Here is a 25,993-nt window from a genome sequence, read left to right as displayed (position 1 = left end):
TTGTGTTTTCATTGTCATTTGTCTCTAGGTATTTTTTGATTTCCTCATTGATTTCTTTAGTGATCTCTTGGTTATTAAGTAGTGTATTGTTTAGCCTTCATGTGTTTTTATTTTTTACAGATTTTTTCCTGTAATTGATATCTAGTCTCATAGCATTGTGGTCGAAAAAGATACTTGGTACAATTTCAATTTCCTTAAATTTACCAAGGCTTGATTTGTGACCCAAGATATGATCTATCCTGGAGAATGTTCCATGAGCACTTGAGAAGAAAGTGTATTCTGTTGTTTTTGGATGGAATGTCCTATAAATATCAATTAAGTACATCTTGTTTAATGTATCTTTTAAAGTTTGTGTTTCCTTACTTATTTTCATTTTGGATGATCTGTCCATTGGTGAAAGTGGGGTGTTAAAGTCCCCTACTATGATTGTGTTACTGTTGATTTCCCCTTTTATGGCTGTTAGTATTTGCCTTATGTATTGAGGTGTTCCTATGTTGGGTGCATAAATATTTACAATTGTTATATCTTTTTCTTGGATTGATCCCATCATCATTATGCAGTGTCCTTCTTTGCCTCTTGTAATAGTCTTTGTTTTAAAGTCTGTTTTGTCTGATATGAGAATTGCTACTCCAGCTTTCTTTTGATTTCCATTTGCATGGAATGTCTTTTTCCATCATCTCACTTTCAGTGTGTATGTGTCCCTAGGTCTGAAGTGGGTAAAAGACACTCTCAGCAGCATATATACGGATCTTGTTTTTGTATCCATTCAGCCAGTGTATATCTTTTGGTTGCAGCATTTAATCCACTTACATTTAAGGTAATTATTGATATATATGGTCCTGTTATCATTTCTTAATTGTTTTGGGTTTGTTATTGTAGGGCTTTTCCTTCTCTTGTGTTTCCTGCCTAGAGAAGTTCCTTTGGCATTTGTTGTAAAGCTGGTTTGGTGGTGCTGAATTCTCTTAGCTTTTGCTTGTCTGTAAAGGTTTTAATTTCTCCATCAAATCTGAATGAGATCCTTGCCGGGTAGAGTAATCTTGGTTGTAGGTTTTTCTCCTTCATCACTTTAAATATGTCCTGCCACTCCCATCTGGCTTACAGAGTTTCTGCTGAAAGATCAGCTGTTAACCTTATGGGGATTCCCTTGTGTGTTATTTGTTGTTTTTCCCTTGCTGCTTTTAATATGTTTTCTTTGTATTTAATTTTGGTAGTTTGATTAATATGTGTCTTGGTGTGTTTCTCCTTGGATTTATCCTGTATGGCACTCTCTGTGCTTCCTGGACTTTATTACTATTTCCTTTCCCATATTAGGGAAGTTTTCAACTATAATCTCTTCAAATATTTTCTCAGTTCCTTTCTTTTTCTCTTCTTCTTCTGGGACCCCTATAATTCGAGTGTTGGTGTGTTTAATGCTGTCCCAGAGGTCTCTGAGACTGTCTTCAATTCTTTTCATTCTTTATTCTGTTCTGCAGTAGTTATTTCCACTATTTTATCTTCCAGGTCACTTATCCATTCTTCTGCCTCAGTTATTCTGCTGTTGATCTCTTCTAGAGAATTTTTAATTTCATTTATTGTGTTGTTCACCACTGTTTGCTCTTTAATTCTTCTAGGTCCTTGTTAAACGTTTCTTGTATTTTCTCCATTCTGTTTCCAAGATTTTGGATCATCTTTGCTATCATTATTCTGAATTCTTTTTCAGGTCGACTGCCTATTTCCTCCTCTTTTGTTTGGTCTGATGGGGTTTTGCCTTGCTCCTTCATCTGCTGTGTGTTTCTCTGTCTTCTCATTTTGTTTAAATTACTGTGTTTGGGGTCTCCTTTTCCCAGGCTGCAGGTTTGTAGTTCCCATTGTTTTTGGTGTCTGTCCCCAGTAGCCAAGGTTGGTTCAGTGGGTTGTGTAGGCTTCCTGATGGAGGGGACTAGTGCCTGTGTTCTGGTGGATGAGGCTGGATCTTGTCTTTCTGGTGGGCAGGTCCACGTCTGGTGGTGTGTTTTGGGGTGTCTGTGGCCTTATTATGATTTTAGGCAGCCTGTCTGCTAATGGGTGAGGTTGTGTTCTTGTCTTGCTAGTTGTTTGGCATAGGGTGTCCAGCACTGTAGCTTTCTGGTCATTGAGTGGAGCTGGGTCTTTGCGTTGAGATGAGATCTCTGTGAGATTTTCGCCGTTTGATATTACATGGAGCTGGGAGGTCTCTTGTGGACCAGTGTCCTGAACTTGCCTCTCCCACCTCAGAGGCCCAGCCCTGATGCCTGGCTGGAGCACCAGGAGCCTGTCATCCACACGGCTCAGAATAAAAGGGAGAAAAGAAAGAAAGAAAGAAAGAAGAATATAAAATAAAGTTATTAAAATTAAAAATAAAAAAAATTATTAAGAAAAAATTTTTAAGAAATAATTAAAAAAAAAAAGACAGACAGGACCCTAGGACAAATGGTAAAAGCAAAACTATACAGACAAAATCACACTCAGAAGCATAAACATACACACTCACAAAAAGAGAAAAAGGGAAAAATATATATATATATCGTTGTTCCCAAAGTCCACCTCCTCAATTTGGGATGATTCGTTGTCTATTCATGTATTCCACAGATGCAGGGCACATCAAGTTGATTGTGGAGATTTAATCCGCTGCTCCTGAGGCTTCTGGGAGAGATTTCCCTTTCTCTTCTTTGTTCGCACAGCTCCCGGGGTTCAGCTTTGGATTTGGCCCCGCCTCTGTGTGTAGGTCGCCCGAGGGCATCTGTTCTTCACTCAGACAGGATGGGGTTAAAGGAGCAGCTGCTTCGGGGGCTCTGGCTCACTCAGGCGGGGGGGCAGGGAGAGGTACGGAATGCGGGGGGAGCCTGTGGCGGCAGAGGCCGCGTGTAGTTGCACCAGCCTGAGGTGCCAAAGGCAAATGACTCTTAATCTAGAATGTAGGTATCTTTTGAGTTCTATCTTAATTGAAGATCTTCTCCCTCTATTTTTAAAATTTTGCCATAAGGAAAAACACTACCCTGAGGGGTAGCTGGTCCTCAGGATCTCAAATCCCTTCTTGGACCATAGGCCAACCAGCCCAAGAGGCTTGTCTGCTCACCCACCGGGGTGGGTGGGGGGCTGGGAGCTGAGCCATTCTATTGTTAATGGATATTTGGGTTGTTTCTGTTTTTTGGCTATGGTGAATAATAGTTTGAAACATTCTTGTACATGTTATACATATGCCTACATTCTGTTGGGAATATATTTAGGAATGGAATTTCTGGGTCATTAGTATGTATACGTTCAACTTCAGTACAAAATACCAAAGAGTTTTCCAAAGAAAATATAACAACTATATTCCCACTGGCAGTGTATTAGAGTTCTAGATACTCCAAATCCTTCCACTTGATAGTGTCAGTCTCTTTATGGTTAGCCATCTCAGGGATGTGTTGTGGTATCGCTTTGTGGTATTAGCTTTCATTTCCCTGATGACTAATGAGGGTGTGTTCCCTTCCAAATGATTATTAGCGATCTTATAACTCTTCTGTGAAGTGCCTGTTCAAGTATGTTCCCCATTATTCTGTTGTATTGTCTTCCTTTTTCTTATTAGTTTGTATAAATTTGTGTATACATTCTAGTTATAGGCCCTTTGTCAATTATACTAAACATGTTGCAAAAATCAGTCAGTGGCTTATGTTTTCACTTTCTTAATGGTGTCTTTTTGATAAGTAGAAGTTATTAAATTTAATGTAGTTTAATGTATCAGACTTTCTTTGTGTTTATTGTTCTTTGTGTTCTGTTTTAGAAATCTGCTACCCCAACGTCATGGAAATATTCTCCTATATTATCTTCTAATTGCTTTTCCTTTCACATTGAGATCTACAAATTCACCTGTGACTGATTTTGTGTGTATGTACTGTGAGGTACAAGTCAGGTCTTTTTTCCTCTCTTTTTTCCTTTTGATCTTTTCTTTTTTGTTCTCTTCCTCTCTCTCTTCCTCCTTCCCTCCCTCCCTCTTTCTTTCTTTCTTTCTTTTTTTCTTTCTTTCCTTCCTTCCTTCCTTCCTTCCTTTCCTTCCTTCCTTCCTTTCCTTCCTTCCTTCCTTCCTTCCTTCCTTCCTTCCTTTCCTTCCTTCCTTTCTTTCTTCCTTCCTTCTTTCTTTTGTGTGGAGATTTCTGTTTAACCCAGTTGAGAATGTTTTTGACCCACTATTCTGTGGTTCCATCCTTATCACAAGTGAAGTGTCCATAAATGTGTGGGTCTGTTTCCAGACTCTCTAATCAGTTTCTTTGGTGCATTTGTCTATCCTTGTACTAATGCCATTAGAGATTAAGAAATAATACCTTTATTTCTTTAATTTTATGTCATCCTGTTTTTCTTCTTTGAGATTGTCTTGGAAAAGTTCATCAGTTTCCATAGGAAGACTTGTTGGGACTTTGATTTTGATTGCATGAAACTATAGCTTAATTTGAGGAAATGAATTATATATATTTATATAGTATATTTATATATAATATAAACTTATATGTTATATAATATTACATAATATAAAAATAAAATAATATTCAATATTTATATGTATGTATACTTATTTACATATAAGCATGTATACTTAAGTATAATATAATTATGTGTAGTATATAAATATGGCATAATATAAACTGTGCCTTGCTTCTTTATGCTTTTAAACTTATTTATTTTGTCTAGGCTCCTCTCCCCCTAGTTCTTAATTTTTTACTTCTTCAGACCCACTTGAAGTATCATCATCTCCTTCCCTAACACTCTTTCTCCTCACTCCCCTTATTTGCCCTGTGTTTAAGAGATAGTTTGTAGGCATCCTGAATGGGGCTTGGTACTGGAATATTAACCTTTGTTCCTCTTTTACTCCAGAGTTGTGACCATTAGTATTTTCAGAAAAGTGGGCAGCCAAATAGGGAACTAAGTATATCAGCTTTATCCAAGGCTTTCTGGTGATGAGTCAAAACTGAAAACTATTGTGGAATTCTTACCTCCATCTCATATTGAAGGCAGTGGAGCTATCAAATGGAGAAAGTGAGCCTCCTTCATTCTGAGCAGACTGTGCTGAGGTGTGCATACACATGGGAACTGGCAGCTTAAAGCCTCCGGAAAGACAGATTTAGGAAAGCAAGGCATAGGCATCTAGATGTGACTTTTTTATTTTTTGTTTTTGTTTTGTTTTTTTGCGGTACGCGGGCCTCTCACTGTTGTGGCCTCTCCCGTTGCGGAGCACAGGCTCCAGACGCGCAGGCTCAGCGGCCATGGCTCACAGGCCCAGCCGCTCCGCGGCATGTGGGATCTTCCCGGACCGGGACACGAACCCGTGTCCCCTGCATTGGCAGGCGGACTCTCAACCACTGCACCACCAGGGAAGCCCTAGATGTGACTTTTTAGCAGTATTCTCCAAATTTCTTTGATTGCACAATCTTATCAATAAAAAACATATGAACATTTATCACCAGTGTTTTATATATTTATTTATATATTACATAAATGTACTGCAATTTACTTAATAAATTCTATAATATATAAAAATTTAAAATGATAAATAAGCAATACTTCTAAAAATGATTTTAATTATATTTTGTTTATTAGTGGTACAAACTCAATAAGCATCACTGTTTTTGAAAAGCATGATTTTTTTTAATTTTTGAGTTTTACTTTATTTAGAAAAGCATGATTTAATACTTTGTGATGTAGTGATTTGAAGGTCTGGTTCTAAGACAAATTTATTTCAGTATTTGGTTTTTAATGCTGTTGTATTTGAAAAAGGTACCTCTTAAAGATTTGAAATTCCAAATGGAAGAGATGCATCTTGGTTGAGCCTAGTAAATCACAGTACTTACTTTTCATTTCTATTATGTTATTCAAAGTTTTTAGCTCACAGTTTTTGAGTAAACTGTTACTTCTCTGATTAATTAGTTCCGGTAAAGTCTTTGGAAGGCATTGCAGTCTTTTTATATTTACAAGGAAAAATGGTCTGTTAACCTGCTGAAACTCTTCATTTGTGAGATTTTTAAACAAATAAGAAAAGTGTTTCTAAGTTTTTAAAATGTGATACTGTGAGCTTCTAGGGTACTCATAACACATTTGCACACATATAAAATTACATTAGAAGGAGATATTTCCAATAGTTTTTAAGATGTTCTTAACTTGAGTTTATTTCAAAAAGATAGTTATTTTCACACTCATTAAAATGTCACCATCTTACTCTGAAAGGACAGAGAAGTATATATTTTAAAATAGTTGCTAGTTTATATACTACTGACAGTCATCACAGAAAAGTTTAGCAAACTGCAACATTTATCTTTTTATAAAACCAAACTGCATGATGCATCTTTGTGTTTGCCAACTTTTAAAAATGCTTTGCCATGAAATTTCTTGCGATCAGTTCTCATCTATTTGCAAAGTAGACTAAATACTATTCAAGGTAATGTAATTGGTCAACCCATTTAACTAGCAAACGCAATACCCCGAAAGCATGAGGGCACTGATATGAACCCCTCTGAGTGTGAAACTCACACTTTTACTCAGAATATTTGTCTACTGCTTATAGTCGTCTCTATGTGCTTACTTTCATATTTGTTAAAGAAGTTGGAAAATTCTAATATTTTCTCCTGCTACTCTAGAGAATAATCTTTGGTCCCTGCTGTGAGTGGTCTTGTTTCATGGGGTCAGAGAACCACACAGTGTGAAAAGGAGTCATTGCTCCTGAGCTTGGGCAGGGAAAAAGATGATTTAAAACATCTCTTTTAGACTTAAGAATTCCATGCACCTGTAACTTGTACAATGAATGGCAGTGTCTGACCAATCAAATAAATCATTCTTTTTCCACGTGTAAGATCTGTGTAGAGAATGAGTAAAGATAAAACTTTCTCTCCTCAGCATTTGTTTTTCTTATAGTGAAACTGTCATTGTTTTGTTACCTGTCTTCAACACCAGCCCGAACTTCTGAAGGGCAGGAACGTCTCAAGCTGGAATCAGCAAAGTGCCAGGCATATAGTCCTGCCAGCACATTAGCGAATGTTAATTGATGTAAGGATAGTGAGCTTGCCATTAGTGCTAGGAGTGGGAGCATCCTAGGAAAAGGTAATCATGTAGGCTAGTAGGTTTTCAAAGAAACTGTGGAATGGGGGAGAGTGGGCCAGAAAGGCCACTGGGGAGGAAGTGCAGAGCAATGTGAGTGAATGTTCAGACTTTAAAATAGAAGTGCCGCGAGGAAGTTCTGCTTTGGGGGCCAAAAGCAGCAGAGAGGAAAGGCACAGTGGAATTAACTGAAATTAAAATTCTCTGCAGGTTCAGGAGAAATTCTAGGTGGTATCAGAGGCTTTATGAGACTAGCCTTTAGAAGTTTTGTTCAAGGTTCTAATAGAATTTTGGCAAAGAGTTGTTTTGTTCATGCTGCTGCCATTGGAGAGAGCTCTGCTCATATGAGGAAGGAAAAGTAAAAAGGTAAGAAAACGAGGGATTGTTAAGTATAAAATACCAGGTTGTTAAGGATAAATTGAGTATTAGTATTCTAAAGGATTTTTCCCCAATTATTTTGTATTTTTTAAAATGCATATTCAAAGTAGACTTCCATAATAAGATCATTAAAACATTAGAAAATATGAGGTTCCATATTAAATACACATACACTGTCCACAGGTTGATATTTTTGCAACAATTGTTGTTTTGCAACAATACAAAAAATACAACAATTTTTGTACAGTAATTGTCATTCAGTTAGCTTAACCTATGATTTTATCATGTATATAAAAAAAAACACATTAAGCCAGTCAGGTGCAGCAATAACAAAGTGATCCAAGATGTATAAAACAAATGTTTTCAGTACACTGAAAGTATTTGTTTTGTACTTTAAAACAAAATTTTCAACATAATAAGGATTTATTACATTTATTACATACTATAAAAATTAAACAAGCGATTCTTGAAAGACACATAACGACAAAGATTCCTGGGAAATTATTGTTTGGAAATAAGGCCATGTTGATTCAAGTTCAGCAAAGGTTGGGAATAAATACAATTCTCCTTTTCAGGTTAGATTTTTAATAGACGGTTTGTTCACTATTCCCCTCACCCTTCCTCTCCTTTCCCCTCCCATCCCTTTCTCTTTACTATACAAGTCTATATTAAAATGTCTTGTAATTTTTAAATGCTAACCATTATGTGTTGTGACCAGAGCCCTTAAGAACAAAGTTAATTATTAGCCCAGAAATATTAGTTAGTAGGGTTACTCTGGATGAGATCACACAACCAAAAACCAAAAGCCATCTGTTCATTACTCCTTTCCACTGTACCTACTATTCCAAAGGATTAAATTCCAGTTCCTTCAGTGGCTGATAACTGAAGGAATATTGGAATAATTTGCAAGCAGGATTACTGCCATTTGTGGGATACAGGACCTAGTCCACATTAGATTAAGACCATCATTTTTAGTTAACAAGGAGAACTCATTGTTTATGCTATTATGTACTTCTCTCCTCTCTCATAATTCCCTTAATTATTTTATATTTAATTGTACACATTTCGTTTCTCTGCTAATGATAAACTTAGTGAGGCGTTTTCAAGTCATAGAATATAAGTTATAAAATATATAATACCTGATACTAGATGCTCATAAAATTTTTGTTGAAGTATAATATCTTTTCTAATTATATTCTTCTCTGCCTTATAAAGTCTTAATTTATTTACATTGTAGATGCTGAGAAAAACTCTTAAAGGGTCTGAAAGTAAAGAACTAGAAGTGACACCTGAGGCACCAACTTTGGTGCCATTTGGCGATGTGGTATGTATGACTAAACCTCAATAAACATGTACAAATTATTTTTTATTTCATATGAAAACTATTTAATGTCAAAAAGCATGTGTAGAAAACGGTCCTCTCTGATAAACATATTCATGAATTTTTCATTTTTATGAGTCAGAAAAGCATTCTAATAATCACTGAAATTTTGGAAAACATCCTGATTCACAGAAAAAATGTCTCTGCTAGGGATTCCTAAACACTAGTTACATCAGAATTACCTGGGATACTTTTTTAAAACATTGATTCTTGGGCCCCACTTAAGATCCGCTAGCTTAGAAACTGAGAATGGGGCCTAGGAACCAGTATTTTTGTTAAACTCTTCAGATAATTATATTTTTGTCAGATTTAGGGAACTTTGAGTGATAATTGATCCCACATCTCTCTCTCATCCAAAAAATAATAAACCATAGAAACAAAAACAAACATACTCATCAATCATACACGTACACACACACACAGGTGGGACCTAATATCTAGGCTGAGAACCAGAAAAGTCTGTTTTCTCTTTTGGGCGCTATAGAGAGAGTATAGGCCGTGAAGATCTATGTATATTTAGAACTATCAAATATTGTGGTATTCTCTCACAGTTACCTTTATTTTCTAAACACTATCAGAAGAATTAGTGGCTGTGAAATGAGAGTTTCTCTTGTGTCTCTTCTCTAGTTCCTATTGTGTACTAATACATTTTCTTGATTAAAAAATTTATGATGAATTTAACACCACCTTTTTAGGGGGAAAATAAGAATAACTCATGTATACACTTTTGTTTTTACAGAATGACCGTGGTGTACCTTACTCGTAAAATTATATAACACTTTCTTCCCTCTATCATAATCAAAGTTGAAGTATAAGCCTTCACTGTCCGACTCTAAACTTAGAAAAGACTCTTTGAAATCTCTTTTGGCCATAAACTATTATGCATGTCACTATGTTGACATACTAGTTTCTGAAATCCATACTCTTGAATATGACTTCTGCGTGTCTTTAGAACTCACATTTTGAAGAATCTTTTTATTTCTCCCACAGTTCCTAACCTTATAGTTCATATTTTCCTTATTTGAATTACATATTGCTAGACATCAAAAAGCTTCTCTTAAGAGTTAGCTGGAAGTTCTGACACAGAGATGTTTGGCATGTGACTGATGGCTCCTCCCAGTGTGTGATTCAGCCACATCACCTTCTCTTTGAATGTTCTGTGATTTGGCAAAGTTGGTGCATGTGTAGGCCATGATAACTACATCACAACCCACTACTCCTATTTCTAATAATCATATCCCATTTTCAGAAAAAAATGAAAATGATGTCTTAAAATTGAGCACATAAAGTACTTTTGTCAACAGCTGTGGTTGCTTTCCTGTTTTTTTTTTTTTTGCGGTACGCGGCCTCTCCCATTGTGGAGCACAGGCTCCGGACGCGCAGGCTCAGCGGCCGTGGCTCACAGGTCCAGCCACTCCGGTGGGCCCAGCTGCTCCGCGGCATGTGGGATCCTCCCGGACCGGGACACGAACCCGCATCCCCTGCATCGGCAGGCGGACTCTCAACCACTGTGCCACCAGGGAAGCCCAGCTTTCCAGTTTTAAGTGCATGTTTGAGAGTGTTTTGGGGGTCAAGGTGTTGACAGGGTTATTGCTTAGGGCCACAGATGGGTCTCACAATCTGTGGCAACATTTGTTATCTGCAACCTGTGAATGGTCATCATTATGGTTTTTGTTTTGATTTGTTTGTTTGTTTGTTTTTGGCTGCATTGGGTCTTCGTTGCTGTGCATGGGCTTTCTCTAGTTGCAGTGAGCAGGGGCTACTCTTCATTGCAGTGCGCAGGCTTTCTCATTGTGGTGGCTTTTCTTGTTGTGGAGCACAGGCTCTAGGCTCACAGGCTTCAGTAGTTGCAGCATGCAGGCTCAGTAGTTGTGGCACGCAGGCCCTAGAGCATGCGAGCTTCAGTAGTTGCAGCACACGGGCTCAGTAGTTGTGGCTTGCGGGCTCTAGAATGCAGGCTCAGTAGTTGTGGCATGTGGGCTTAGTTGCTCCGTGGCATGTGGGATCTTCCCGGACCAGGGATCAAACCCGTGTCCCCTGCATTGGCAGGCGAATTCTTAACCACTGCACCACCAGGGAAGTCCCATCGTTATGGTTTTGAATGTTAAATCTTTTTCTATACTTGAATAGAAATTTATTCTCTTTTTTATATTATATGGATCTCTTATGTAAAAGTATAAAAAGCTATTGAAATATAAGGAAAATTAGGATAGTTGCTGATGGCTTCATGTTGAGATACTTGACAGGCAGTCAGTGATTTATGACAGAATTTTTATATATAGAATTATGCAAAACAAAATTATAGCTATATTTCCCTGTTTTACCCTCCTTGTGTGCACCCAATTTTAAGAAGTTAACAGTGATTCGTGGACTTTCCTATGGCAATACCATTTTAAGTCTCACCTAGATTAGAACCTTTCTTTTAACATAATATTTTATACTTATGTCTCTCTAAGAAGTAGACCACAATATTTTCTTCTTTAGAATTTTATCATTCAGATACAGTAGTCTTTTAATTAAATATTGAGTGCTAACTTCTTTTTCTGCATTGTTCTAAAACCAAATCCTTAAAATTACTTACGCTATATTTAAAACTACTATTGGGCCATTTATTTTGTTTCACAGATATTTAATATAATATTGCTCTTGTTTTTACTTGGTTTTTAAGACCAAACATGGCTGAATTAAGATCAAATGGCTTACATTTGGCTAATAGTATTCAAGTATTCTTGTATTAATTTTGTACTTGATTTTATGGTTAAACACAAGATACAATTTTTCTTAACATTGGGAAACACTTTGTACAAGAGAGAATGAGTATTTCACAACCCTTGACATATTATAGTCAGTGCATGATTGTTGAATGAATACAGTCGTTTTAGGATACTGGATAAAAAAGCTTATCTGAAGCAAGGCATATTTCTTGTTATATGCAAGATGCTATGTTGTATCAGTTCTCACCTAATGTAAAATAAAAATGATTCAAAGAGTGATATTTGGATTGAAGTTAATAAATGAACCATTTTTTTCTTTGTATTCTTGTTTGTTTTAAGTTTACTTTGAACAAATCTTGCCTATTTTTCTGCTTTCTGGTGTTTTCTGTAACTAGATATTTCTAATAAGAAAAAATATTTCTAATGAGAAAAACTAACAAAGTGAAACTTTAAAAAAAATGTAGTTTGGTGAGAGTAAAATGGAAGAAAAGTTAACTTTTAAAACTTAATTTGCTGTGTTTTTATTTTGATTGTTATAGGTTGGCTGCCTAGCCATTCATGTAAAGAAGTGCAAACATTTTACGCCTAAGAGTATCCTTTCTTTTGATTTAAGAACCATACTGGGATCATATATCGCTGTTCTGTTATATATTGCTGGCTTACAAAACACTCTAAGACTCAGTGGCTTGAAACATTAACCATTTTATTACCAATCACTGTCTGTACATTCACTAGGTGGTTCTTCTGCTTCACATTATCCCAGCTGGGGCTGCAGTTCAAAAGGGCTGGGATACCTAAAACGGCTCATTTACATGTCTGGTGCCTTAGTGAGAATGCCTGAAAGACTGGACTTAGCTGAGATGCTGAAAGGGTTAGACCTTTCTTTCCATGTAGTCCTAGGGTCTTGTCTTTCATCATTAAACATTTTTTCTGCATTAATTTTGATTTAAAAGTATTACATTAAAATATTGATTACTGAAGTTTTTGGTGTCCACTTAAATTTTGTACTCTGGGTAGTGCCACCCTATCCTAGTCTCAGCCCTGGTCACGTCAGTTGCATGTTAAAGTAGTCACAGGACCAGGCCAGATTAAAGAGCAGAGGAAAATAAACTCCACTTTTTGATGTGGAGAGTGACAAAAGATTTTTAGCTATCTGTAATCCACCTCGATCATCATGTAAGTTAAAGAAAATATACATATCTTCTTGGATGATAATACTAATTTATTTCTAATTAATAACTTTGCTTCTCAAACACTGTTTAAAGGGTTTATTTTTCTCGGTGCCTTTAAATAAGCTGAATGCTTATTATTAGACCTGTCATGGCATAAAGCCTGTCTCATTATGAAGACTTGATGTTTCTTTTGTAAATAAAGTGAACTATTGAAGAGAATTCTAAATAGAGAGAGTTTTGAAGATAATTAAATCATAAAACAAAATCGTTTTAATTCATGGAGTGCTATGAAAGATAAAAATACAGACCAAAATAGTATAAGTGAAGTATATAGTGAAGTGAATTACAAAGTAGAATGCTGCTTTAAATTTTGTTGTCCTAAAATTAAGAATAAATTACTCTGAAGTGACATATTTTTTGAAGTTTTAAATTTCTATGTAATTACGCTTAGAAAAAAATTTTCAAGTATGTATTGGAAACGTTTAGTCACCTTAAAAATAATATATAGGAAAATTTGCAAAAGAATTATAATGGAAATGTGAGGATAAAAATATGAGAAGTAATCTAAGGAAGAATCAACCTTCTTTTCGTACTTATATTGTACCTACCACTGATGGGCAAAAATACTATTTTAAAAGACTTTCCTTATTGTTTAATATGCTCTATAATTTCTTTCTTTATTTGATTGATTCTTAGGTTTTGGCCTGAATTGTTTAATGGATTAATTTTACAATGTGTTACTGTTCAATTACAACAAAATTTGCTTCCTAAATATGTATTTTCAGTCAGTTTACAACATTACAGTAATTTGTTCATTCGCGTCTCTATTAACAACGTGGTGAAATGTACAAAAAAGTATAGCTTGCTACCCCCAAACAATGAAGAGGACACTGTAATTACATTTGATGAAGTGAAATATTTTTCTGTACAGGTAATGTTAAATTTCTCTTCTGAATAAAAGAATGCATTTTTATAGTTTCAAACGTTCTACACTAACAGTGTCTTTTTTTTTCCAGGCGACAGGAAAGAAACAAAAGCAATGTTCTTTTATTTGATACTTTACAGTATTTTATTTCTGTATTATAGGCTATATTGATGTTTTCAGAGTTTACTGTAGAATACATAATCATGGTGTTCTTCTCTGAGATATTGCTGTCGGTGATTCTGAGTGTTTATCACACATGGATGCATTTTTCTCTGTCTTAGTCTTCCCCTCCCATTTGCCCTCTTACACCTGCCTTAGTCAGCGTGGGCTACTATAACAAATTACCATAGACTGGGTTGCTTAAACAACAAACTTTTATTTCTCACCTTTCTGGAAGGTGAGAAGTTCCTTATAAGGACAGTAATCAGATTCATGAGGGCTCCATTCTCATGACCTAGTGACCTCTCAAACACACCACCTACAAATACCATCACATTGGAGATTTAGACTTCAACATACGAATTTTGAGGGGACACAAACGTTCAGTGCATAGCACACCCTTTTTTTTCATCTCCTCCTTTCCCTCTCTCCTTTCTTCTTATATAGACTCTCTCTAATTACTTTCACATGGATTAGCTTATTTAGTCTTTATAACCCTTCAAAATATATATATATACTCTTATTATCATCTTTATTTTGCAGATGAGGAAACATACTGTAAGGTTTAAAGAACTTTCTTAAGGTCATAGAACTAGTAATTGGTGGAGCTGAGAATGCAGTCAGTCTGGCTGCATACTGGCTTCATTAAACCACCTCTCACACCAGAGCTTGCTATGCTGAGTTTGCTTCTGTTTACAGTTAAGCTCTTAGAATCTTAAATGTATCTCAGAGTTGTCTTTAAAATGAGTGACACTATTTCATTTAGCTGTAGGATTCCTTGATTTGTCCAGTTGTTTCCTGATAGTTTTATTACATTAGTTGAATTTTAGTGAAATCCTAAAACATTTCCTCTATACCATATATACGTATATATATATATTTTTTCAAACTTCATTTTGCTTAACTGTTGAGTATTGAAGACAGTTCTTTAAACATAGTTTTTTAAAAAAGCATTGTTTTGCTAGAGGCAATCCATATTATTTCTTTTACTTTGCCAGTAATTTTCCTAGACTTCATCGCCAAGTTTTCAATAATTTTGTGGCTATATGTCCATTTAAATAAAACTTGAAGTTAATACTGGAAAACAATATAAATTAATAGGGTGATTTTTAGCATAATCAAAATATTTTTCCTATATTTATTTTAATAGGCGCTATTAGTTTGAGTATAATAAGAGGAGAGTTTTAGTGGAACTCTAATGGAGAGTTTGGGAATGACCTAGTAATATTTGCATAGAAAATTGTACAAGCAAACAAAGAAACATTAAAAAAGCAAGACACATATTAACTCCAGGGAAATTAAAAAATGATACAGGGCAAGAAATACGATCATTGTAAGTATATTATTAAACCCTGAAAAAAGTTACATATACATAATAATATAAACACTAAGTATTATTCTAACAAAAAAATGATATATAATATACTGGAGGACTGAGGGGAAAAGAAACGTGAAAATTGTGGGAGGAGGATGTTGAGAGTGAATATTTTTCTTCCACAATAAGCAGTCAGTAGATGATATATACATGACTTCAGTGTTCATAGTAGCATTATTTACAGTAGCCAAGATATGGAAGCAACCTAAATGTCCATCAACAGATGAATGGATAAAGGAGATATATATACATACATACATATATGCATGTACATACACATGATGGAATACTACTCGGCCATAAAAAAGAATGAAATTTTACCATTTGCAGCAACATGGATGGACTTGGAGGGCATTATGCTAAGTGAAATAAGTCAGGAAAGACAAATACTGTATGATGTCACTTATATGTGAGATCTAAAAACATACAACAAACTAGTGAATATAACAAAAAAGAAGACTCATAGATACAGAGGACCAACTAGTGGTTACCAGTGGGGAGAGGGAAGGGGAAGGGGCAAAATAGGGGTGGGGAATTAAGAGGTACAAAATATTAGGTATAAAACAAGCTACAAGGATATATTGTACAACATGGGGAATATAGCAAATATTTTATAATAACTATAAATGGAGTATAAATTTTAAAAACTGTGAATCACTATATTGTACACCTGTACTTTATATAATATTATGCATCAACTATACTTCAGTTAAAAAAATAGATAGTATCTAAAAACTAAAAAGAAAAAAAAAAGTAATTAGTAACATGATTTTATGCCCCAAACCAGAGAAATCCCTTAAAAAGGTTGAAAGGTGGCTTCTGAAGAGTGAAAATTAGGTAGTGGGTTGGGTAGTGTACTAAATTATACCTGGGATTGAATTTATGGAAGTATGACTGAATGACGACATAGAGAGGGTAATGCCGTTGAAAGAAGAATTTACTATTTATATTTCCTGAGAAAAAGGGACACACCACACCATACCACCCCGGAAGTTTCAGGGTGGTCAGGAGGCAGAAGACGGAAGCAAGGGGAGAGCCCAAGCCAAAGCCTTTATTGGGTTTCCTTGAGAAAGGTAATGCAGGGTGGAATTCAACAGTTTAGAATTGACTAGTCTGAATAATTCCAGCAGGCTTTGGGCTGTAGTATAGTCTCTAGTTGCCTGGTACCTGGCCCGGGGATGTTTTAGGGCAGGGGAAATATTGGTTCCATGTGAGAGATAAGGAGGTGGTTAGGGCTATAGACTTGAGATTGGTTAGTTAGCCTATGAAAGATGTGCTACTATCAAGCCAAGCCCTTTGCTATCTCTAGGATCTGGCTAGCCCGGGGAGGGAAATTCTCTCCCTGGCCAGCAAGCTTTTTAACATGTTGAAACATCCTAAAATATAGGGGAAAAAACGGTTAGTACAAGTGGGAGAAAAAACATTTCTTTGATTTAGCCATTGTAAAACTTTTTGACTTTTAAACTATGTACTACCTAACTAGGATAAAATAAAATTATACTGTATATACTCTAGGACTTTAATTTTCTAAAGCTTACAAAGTAGATCTAGGTTAAAAATAAAAACATACACACCAAAAAATAGAAAGGAATAGCAAATGGATTTAACCTAGTTTAATTGTTCTGGAAAGCTGTTGGGTAAGTGATGTTAAAACAGAACTCATATCAAAGAATGAATAGTAGAGGATTTCTGTTCTGGCCATGCTGGAGCAGCTGATATTAGATTTATTCTTCTCTTGTAAACAACCCTAAAACTAGTAAAATATTTTTTGGTATTTGACAATGGGAATTTGGAGGGCTGCAATCCTTAAGGGAAGCACAAGAGGTGAGCTCCACGTTTACAATAGCTTTCTGTCTGGCAGCAAATCTGGCACAGAGAAGTGAAACCCAAGCAGAAAGTAACAGTCTTTCTGGGTGGAGGAAGCAGAGGCTGAGCAGAGGAAACATGAGTTTTGGGCTGCTAAGGTGGCTGGAATTTGTAAAGCAGGGTACTAGAGAGGAGGGAGAAGCAGATAAGGAGCACTAGAAATCTGTGTAGGTTTTCCACTCAGGTTCTTGGCTGGATCCTAAAGTGTGCACGTGCAAGGGGAGTTTGTAGGAGAAATTACAGAGAACAAGTGCTGGAGAGCTGAGAGCTGAATAGAGATTTCAGAAGTCACAAATTCAGAGTCATTGGAGTCTGATGCAGCTAAAGTGGAGAGAACTTGTTGAACATGCTCAGTATTCAGTTGAGATCCCAGAAAGGCCAGGTCTTAGGAATAGGATCATGTCCTAAGAGTAAGGGTTAAACCTACTAGGACTAAGGACAAAAAGTGAAACAGACCTATCCTCAAACTTTTTCATAGAATCAAGATGATCTTCCAGTAGTTGATTGCCTTCCAGAAAAGAACTCAGTAGTTCTTAGAGGAAGATATAAAAACCCAGAGTCTCGGGCTTCCCTGGTGGCGTGGTGGTTGAGAGTCTGCCTGCCAATGTGGGGGACATGGGTTCGTGCCCTGGTCCGGGAGGATCCCACATGCCGCGGAGCGGCTGGGCCCGTGAGCCGTGGCTGCTGAGCCTGCGCATATGGAGCCTGTGCTCCACAACGGGAGAGGCCACAACAGTGAGAGGCCCGCGTACCACAAAAACAAAAACAAAAAAACCCAGAGTCTCTATTACATATCCTTCACAATGCCCATCATATAATAAAAAATTGCTATTCATGGGGAAATAAAAACAGACAATAGGGGTAAACCCACAGGTGACCCAAATGTTTGAATCTGCAGACTGGAACGTTATAACTATCATAAATGTGTCAAAGTGGAAAAGGAGGACAAAATGGATGATCACAATGGGAATTTTGAAGAGAATGGAAACTAAAAAGAACCAAATGGAGATTCTAGATATGAAAAATATAATATTGACATGAAAAATTCATTTGAAATGTTTCAAAGCATTCTGAACAGAACAGAAGGATCTGTTAACTGAAAGACAAGTCAATAGAAATCATTCAAATTGGAGCTTAGAGAGAAAAAATATTGAAAAATGGAAGAGACCAGTGGGCAATATCACTCAGTTTATAGATGTGTAATTACATTCCAGAAGGAAAGAAGAGGAAGTATTTAGAGTATTTAATATTTTAGAATTTTCTCTGGCAAACATTTTCCAAAGTTGATGAAAGACATCAATCTATAGATTCAAGAAACTCAGTGAACCTCAAGCAAAATAAGTACAAAGATGATCACACCAAAATACATCATAGTCAAACTGCTAAAAATAAAAAATAAAAAGAAAATCTTAAAGGTAGCCAGAGGGAAAAAACACATGACATTCAAGTGAACAACAGTAAGAATAACAGCATACTTCCCATCAGAAACAGTGGAGGTCAGGGACTACCCTGGTGGTCCAGTGGTTAAGAATCTGCCTTCCAATGCAGGGGATGTGGGTTTGATCCTGGGTTGGGTGACTAAGATCCCACGTGCCATGGGGCAACTAAGTCTGTGTGCCACAACTACTGAGCCCATGTGCACTAGAGCCCATGTGCTGCAACAAAGAGCCCGTGTACCACAACAGAAGATCCCACATGCCGCAACAAAGATCCTGCATACCTCAACTAAGACCTGACACAGCCAAATCAATAAAATAAATAAATAAATAAAAATTTTAAAGAAGTGGAGGTCAGGTGTCAAGCGAATGCCTTCTTTCAAGTGGTAAAAATAAGGTCAACCTAGATTTCTAAATCCAATGAAAATATTCTCCTAAAAGACTGTGAAAGACAAAAGCTGAGGGTTTGTATCATTTTAATAAACATCAAAGGAACGTTGATCCCAAATGGAAGTCCAGATTCACAGGAAGGAATGAAGAACACTGGTAATGGTAAATATATGGGTAAAAATAAAAGACTATTGAAAAGAAGAAAATAAATAAAAAGACTATTTTAGAAATGTTCTCCAAAAGACTAGACTGGTTTCTTTTTTTACATATATACATTTAAATTTTTTAAATTATATATTGGAGTATAGTTGATTAACAATGTTGTGTTAGTTTCAGATATACAGCAAAGTGATTCAGTTATACATATACATGTATCTATTTTTCAAATTCTTTTCCCGTTTAGGTTATTACAGAATATTTTAAAATTAATTAATTAATTTTTGGCTGTGTTGGGTCCTCGTTGCTGCACACAGGCTTTCTCTAGTTGCCGGCGAGTGGGGGCTACTCTTCATTGTGGTGCATGGGTTTCTTACTGTGGTGGCTTCTCTTGTTGTGGAACGTAACCTCTAGGCACGTGGGCTTCAGTAGTTGTGGCATGCAGGCTCTGTAGTTATGGCTCACGGGCTCTAGAGCACAGGCTCAGTAGTTGTGGCACACAACCTTAGTGTCTCTGTGGGATCTCCCTGGATCAGGGAATGAACTTGTGTCCCCTACATTGGATTCTTAACCACTGCGCCACCAGGGAGGTCCTTATTACAGAATATTGAGCAGCGTTCCCTGTGCTATACAGTAGGTCTTTGCTGGTTATCTATTTTTAAATATAGCAGTCTGTACATGTCAGTCCCAAACTCCCAGTCTATTCCCTCCCTCCACACCCTTCCCCGTTGGTAACCATAATTTTGTTCTCTAAGTCTCTGAGTCTGTTTCTGTTTTGTAAATAAGTTCATTTGTATATATATTTTTAGATTTCACATATAAGGGATATCATATGATATTTGTCTTTCTCACTTCATTTAGTATGATAATATCCAGGTCCATCCATGTTGCCACAAATGGCTTATTTCATTCTTTTTAATGGCTGAGTAATATTTCATCGTATATATGTACTACATCTTCTTTATCCATTCCTTCATCAATGGACATTTAGGTTGCTTCCATGTCTTGGCTATTGTAAACAGCGCTGCAGTGAACATTGGCATGCATGTGTCCTTTTGAATATTTGTTTTTCTCTGGATATATGCCCAGGAGTGGGACTGCTGGATCATATGGTAGCTCTATTTTTATTTTTTTAAGGAACCTCCATACTGTTCTCCATAATGGCTGTACCGATTTACATTCCCACCAACAGTGCAAGAGGGTTCCCTTTTCTCCACACCCTCTCCAGCATTTATTGTCTGTAGACTTTTTGATGATGGACATTGTGACTTGTTTCAGGTGATACCTCATTGTAGTTTTGATTTGCATTTCTCTAATAATTAGTGATGTTGAGCATCTTTTCATGTGCTTCTTGGCCATCTGTTTGTCTTCTTTGGAGAAATGTCTGTTTAGGTCTTCTGCCCATTTTTTTGATTGGGTTGTTTCCTTTTTTGTTATTGAGCTGAATGAGCTGTTTGTAAATTTTGGAGATTGATCCCTTGTCAGTCTCATCGTTTGTAAATATTTTCTTCCATTCTGTGGATTGTCTTTTCATTTTGTTTATGGTTTCCTTTGATTTGCAAAAGCTTCTGAGTTTAATTATATCCCATTTGTTTATTTTTGTTTTTATTTCCATTACTCTAAGAGACGGATTGAAAAAGATAATTGTTGTGATTTATGTCAAAGAGAGTTCTGCCTATTTTTTCCTCTAAGAGTTTTATAGGATCCAGTCTTACATTTAGGTCTTTAATTCATTTTGCATTTATTTTTGTTTATAGTGTTAGAGAATGTCCTAATTTCATTTTTTTACATGTAGCTGTCTAGTTTTCCCAGCACCATTTATTAAAGAGACTATCTTTTCTCCACTGTATAATCTTGCCTCCTTTGTCATAGATTAATTGAACATAGGTGCATGAGTTTATTTCTGGACTTTCTATCATGTTCCATTGATCTATATTTCTGTTTTTGTGCCAGTACTATACTGTTTTGATTACTGTAGCTTTGTAGTATAGTCTGAAGTCAGGGAGCCTGATTCCTTCAGCTCTGTTTTTCTTTCTCAAGATTGCTTTGGCTATTTGGGGTCTTTTGTGTCTCCATACAAATTTTGAGAATTTTTGCTGTAGTTCTGTGAAAAACGCCTTTGGTAATTTGATAGGGATTGCATTGAATCTGTAGATTGCTTTGGGTAGTATAGTCATTTTCACAATATTCATTCTTCCAATCCAAGGGCATGGTATATCTTTCCATCTGTTTGTGTCATCTTCAGTTTCTTTCATCAGTGTCTTACAGTTTTCAGAGTACAGGTCTTTTGCCTCCTTAGGTAGGTTTATTTTATTCTTTTTGATGCAGTGGTAAATAGAATTGTTTCTTGAATTTGTCTTTCTTATCTTTCATTGTTAGTGTATAGAAATGTAACAGATTTCTGTGTATTAATTTTTTAACTTTACCAAATTCATTGATGAGCTCTAGTAGTTTTCTGGTAGCATCTTTAGGATTTTCTCTGTATAGTATCATGTCATCTGCAAACAGTGACAATTTTACTTCTTCTTTTCCAATTCAGATTCTTTAAATTTGTTTTTCTTCTCTGATTGCCATGGCTAGGACTTCCAAAAACTATGTTGAATAAAAGTGGTGAAAGTGGACATCCTGGTCTTGTTCCTGATCTTGGAGGAAATGCTTTCAGATTTAACCATTGAGTATGATGTTAGCTGTAGGTTTGTCATATATGGCCTTTATTATGCTGAGGTATGTTCCCGCTATGTCCACTTTCTGCAGTTTTTATCATAAATGTAAGACCAGATACTATAAAACTCCTAGAGGAAAACATAGGCAGGACACTCTTTGACATAAATTGCAGCAATATCTTTTTGGATCCATGTCCTAGAGTAATGGAAATAAAAACAAAAGTAAACAAATGGGACCTAATTAAACTTAAAACCTTTTGCACAGAAAAGGAAACCATAAACAAAACGAGAGTTTTTTTTTAAATCACAGTTTCAATTTTAGTACTTGTGAGTGTGTCTGTTCATATTTTCTATTTCTTCCCGGTTCAGACTTGGGAGACTGCACCTTTCTAAGAATTTGTCCATTTCTTCCAGGTTGTTCATTTTACTGGCATATAGTTACTTGTAGTAGTCTCTTAAGATCCTTTGTGTTTCTGTGGTGGCCATTGTAACTTCTTTTTCATTTCTAATTTTATTGATTTGAGCACTCCACCTTTTTTTCTTGAAGAGTGTGGGTAAAGGTTTATCAATTCTATCTTTTCAAAGAACCAGCTTTTAGTTTCATTGATCTTTTCTGTTGTTTTATTTGTCTCTATTTCATTTATTTCCTCTCTGATCTTTATGATTTCTTTCCTTCTGCTAACTTTGGGTTTTGTATGTTCTTCTTTCACTAGTTGCTTTAGGTGTAAGATTAGGTTTTTATTGGGGATTTTTCTTATTTCCTGAGGTAAGCTTGTATCACTATAAACTTCCCTCTTAGAACTGCTTTTGCTGTGTGCCATAGGTTTCGGATCATCGTGCTTTTGTTTTCACTTGTCTCTATTTTTTTAAATCTTTTTAAAAATAGATCTTTATTGGAGTATAATTGCTTCACAATACTTTGTTAGTTTCTGTTGTACACCAAAGTGAATCAGCCATATGCATACATATGTCCCCATATCCCTTCCCTCTTGAGCCTCCCTCCATCCTCCCTATCCCACCCCTCGAGGTCATCACAAAGCACCAAGCTGATCTCTCTGTGCTATGCTGCTGCTTCCCACTAGCTAACTATTTTACATTTGGTAGTGTATATATGTCGATGCTACTCTCACTTCACCCCAGATTCCCTCTTGCACCTGTGTCCTCAAGTCCATTCTCTATGTCTACATCTTTATTCCTGCGCTGCAACTAGGTTCATCAGTACCAATTTTTTTTTTAGATTCCATATACATGTGTTAGCATATGGTATTTGTTTTTCTCTTTCTGACTTACTTCACTCTGTGTGCAGACTCTAGGTCCATCCACCTCACTACAAGTAACTCAATTTCATTTCTTTTTATGGCTGAGTAATATTCCATTGTATATATGTGCCACAACTTCTTTAACCGTTCATCTGTTGATGAACATTTAGGTTGCTTCTATGTCTTGGCTATTGTAAATAGAGCTGCAATGAACATTGTGGTACATGACTCTTTTTGAATTATGGTTTTCTCAGGGTATATGCCCAGTAGTGGGATTGCTGGGTCATATGGTAGTTCTATTTTTAGATTTTTTTAAGGAATCTCCATACTGTTTTCCATAGTGGTTGTATCAATTTACATTCCCACCAACAGTGCAGGAGAGTTCCCTTTGCACCACACCCTTTCCAGCATTTACTGTTTCTAGATTTTTTGATGATAGCCATTCTGACCGGTGTGAGGTGATACCTCATTGTAGTTTTGATTTGCATTTCTCTAATAATTAGTGACATTGAGCATCTTTTCCTGTGCCTCTTGGCCATCTGTATGTCTTCCTTGGTGAAATGTCTGTTTAGGTCTTCTGCCCATTTTTTAACTGGATTTTTTTGTTTTTTTGATATTGAGCTCCATGAGCTGTTTGTATATTTTGGAGATTAATCCTTTTTCTGTTGTTCCATTTGCAAATATTTTCTCCCATTCTGAGGGTTGTTTTTGTCTTGTTTATGGTTTCCTTTGCTGTGCAAAAGCTTTTATGTTTAAGTCCCATTTGTTTATTTTTGTTTTTATTTTCGTTTCTCTAGGAGGTGGGTCAAAAAAGTTCTTGCTGTGGTTTATGTCAAAGAGTGTTTTACCTGTGTTTTCATCTAAGAGTTTTATAGTGTCTGGTCTTACATTTAGGTCTTTAATCCATTTGGAGTTTATGTTTGTGTATCGTGTTACGGAGTGTTCTAATTTCATTCTTTTACATGTAGCTGTCCAGTTTTTCATTTGTCGCTAGGTATTTTTAAATTTCTTCTTTGATTTCTTCAGTGATCCATTGGTTGTTTAGTGGCATATTGTTTAGCCTCCATCTGTTTATGTGTTTTACAGTTTTTTTCTTGTAGTTGATTTCTAACCTCGTAGTGTTGTGGTCAGAAAAACTGCTTGATATGATTTCAGTTTTCTTAAATTTATTGAGGCTTGCTTTGTGGCCCAGTATGTGATCAGTCCTGGAGAATGTTCCATGTGCACTTGAGAAGATTGTGTATTCTGCTGCTTTTGGGTGGAATGCTCTATAAATATCAATTTATATCAAAATATCAAGTCCATCTGGTCTAATGTGTCTTTTAAGGCCTGTGTTTCCTTATTGATTTTCTGTCTGGATGATTTGTCCATTGATGGAGGTGGGGTGTTAAAGTCCCCCACTATGGGACTTCCCTGGTGGCGCAGTCATTAAGAATCTGCCTGCCAATGCAGGGGACATGGGTTCAAGCCCTGCTCTGGGAAGATCCCACATGCCGCGGAGCAGCTAAAGCCCATGCACCACGACTACTGAGCCTGCGTTCTGGAGCCCATGAGCCACAGCTACTGAGCCTGCATGCTGCAACTACTGAAGCCGCATGGCCTAGAGCTTGTGCTCTGCAACAAGAGAAGCCACTGCACTGAGTAGCCCACTCACCACAATGAACAGTAGCCCCCGCTCGCCACAACTAGAGAAAGCCTGCGCGCAGCAACAAAGACCCAACAGCCAAAAATAAAATATAAATAAATAAATTTATTTTAAAAAAGTCCCCCACTACTACTGTGTTGCTGTCAGTTTCTCCTTTTACGACTGTTAGTATTTGCCTTACATATTGAGGTGATCCTATGTTGGATGCATATGTATTTACAATTGTTGTATCTTCTTCTTGGATTGATCCTTTGACCGTTATGTAGTGTCCTTCACTTTCAGTCTGTGTGTGTCCCTGATCTGAAATGGGTCTCTTGTAGACAGCATATATACAGGTCTTGTTTTTGTATCCATTCAGCCAGTTTATATCTTTTGGTTGGAGCATTTAATATGTTTAAGGTAATTATTGATATGTATGTTTTTATTGCCATTTTGTTAATTGTTTTGGATTTGTTTTTGTAGGTCTTTTTTCTTCCCTTACTCTTTTGTTCTCTTCTCTTGTGATTTGATGACTAATTTTAGTGTTGTGCTTGGATTCCTTTCTCTATTTTGTGTGTGTATCTATTGTAGATTTTCGGTTTTGGGGTTGCCGTGAAGATTTGGTATCTGTAACAGTCTGTATATAAACAAGATTGTTTTAAGTTGCTGGTCTTATAATGCATTTCCAATATCCTGCATTTGTGCTCTCTTCTCACAATCGCTGGTTTTGATATATTTGTGTGCAGATCATTTCCTACTTTTACTGTATGTTTGCCTTTACCGATAAGCTTTTCCATTCGTAATTTACTTGTTCCTAGTTGTGGCCTTTTCTGTTCCATCTAGAGAAGTTCCATTAGCATTTGTTGCAAAGCTGGGCTGGTGGTGCTGAATTCTCTTAGCTTTGGCTTGTCTGTAAAGCTTCTGATTTCTACATTGAATCTGAATGAGAGCTTTGCTGGGTAGAGTATTCTTTGTTGTAGGTTCTTCCCTTTCATCACTTTAAATATATCGTGCCACTCCCTTCTAGCCTGAGAGTTTCTCCTGAGAAATCAGCTGATAACCTTATGGGAATTCCCTTGCATGTTACTTGTTGCTTTTCCTTTGTTGCTTTTAATTTTTTTTTTGTCTTTAATTTTTGTCAATTTATTCTTTGTGTCTCAGCGTGTTTCTCCTTGGGTTTATCCTACCTGGGACTCTGTGCTTCCTGGACATGGGTGACTGTTTCCTTTCCCATGTTAGGCAATTTCTTAGCTATTAGCTCTTCAAATATTTTCTCAGGTGGTTTCTCTCTGTCTTCTCCTTTTGGGACCTCTATAATGTGAATCTTGGTGCATTTAAAGTTGTCCCAGATCAAGATGGCAGTGTGGGAAGATGCGGAGTTCGCATCTCCCCACAACTAGGGCACCTGCAGGATGCTGTGGGGGACCTTGACACCC

The 25,993-nt window shown here is 36.5% G+C and overlaps 1 protein-coding gene across 1 annotated transcript in view; it reads left to right on the top strand.

Moving 5' to 3' along the window:
* Positions 1 to 25,993, top strand: part of C2CD6 (C2 calcium dependent domain containing 6) — a 150,056-nt gene that overhangs the window by 13,532 nt on the left and 110,531 nt on the right. Inside the window, 3 exon segments of the mRNA XM_049711948.1 lie at positions 8,675 to 8,761; positions 12,072 to 12,123; positions 13,490 to 13,635. Of these exon segments, the coding sequence (XP_049567905.1) occupies positions 8,675 to 8,761; positions 12,072 to 12,123; positions 13,490 to 13,635 (285 nt within the window).

This window comes from Orcinus orca, chromosome 7 (genome assembly GCF_937001465.1).
Source record: "Orcinus orca chromosome 7, mOrcOrc1.1, whole genome shotgun sequence".
In the NCBI taxonomy this organism is placed as follows: Eukaryota; Metazoa; Chordata; class Mammalia; order Artiodactyla; family Delphinidae; genus Orcinus; species Orcinus orca.
Note: the sequence above shows the minus strand (reverse complement) of the source record. Positions and strands in the feature narration are given on the sequence as shown.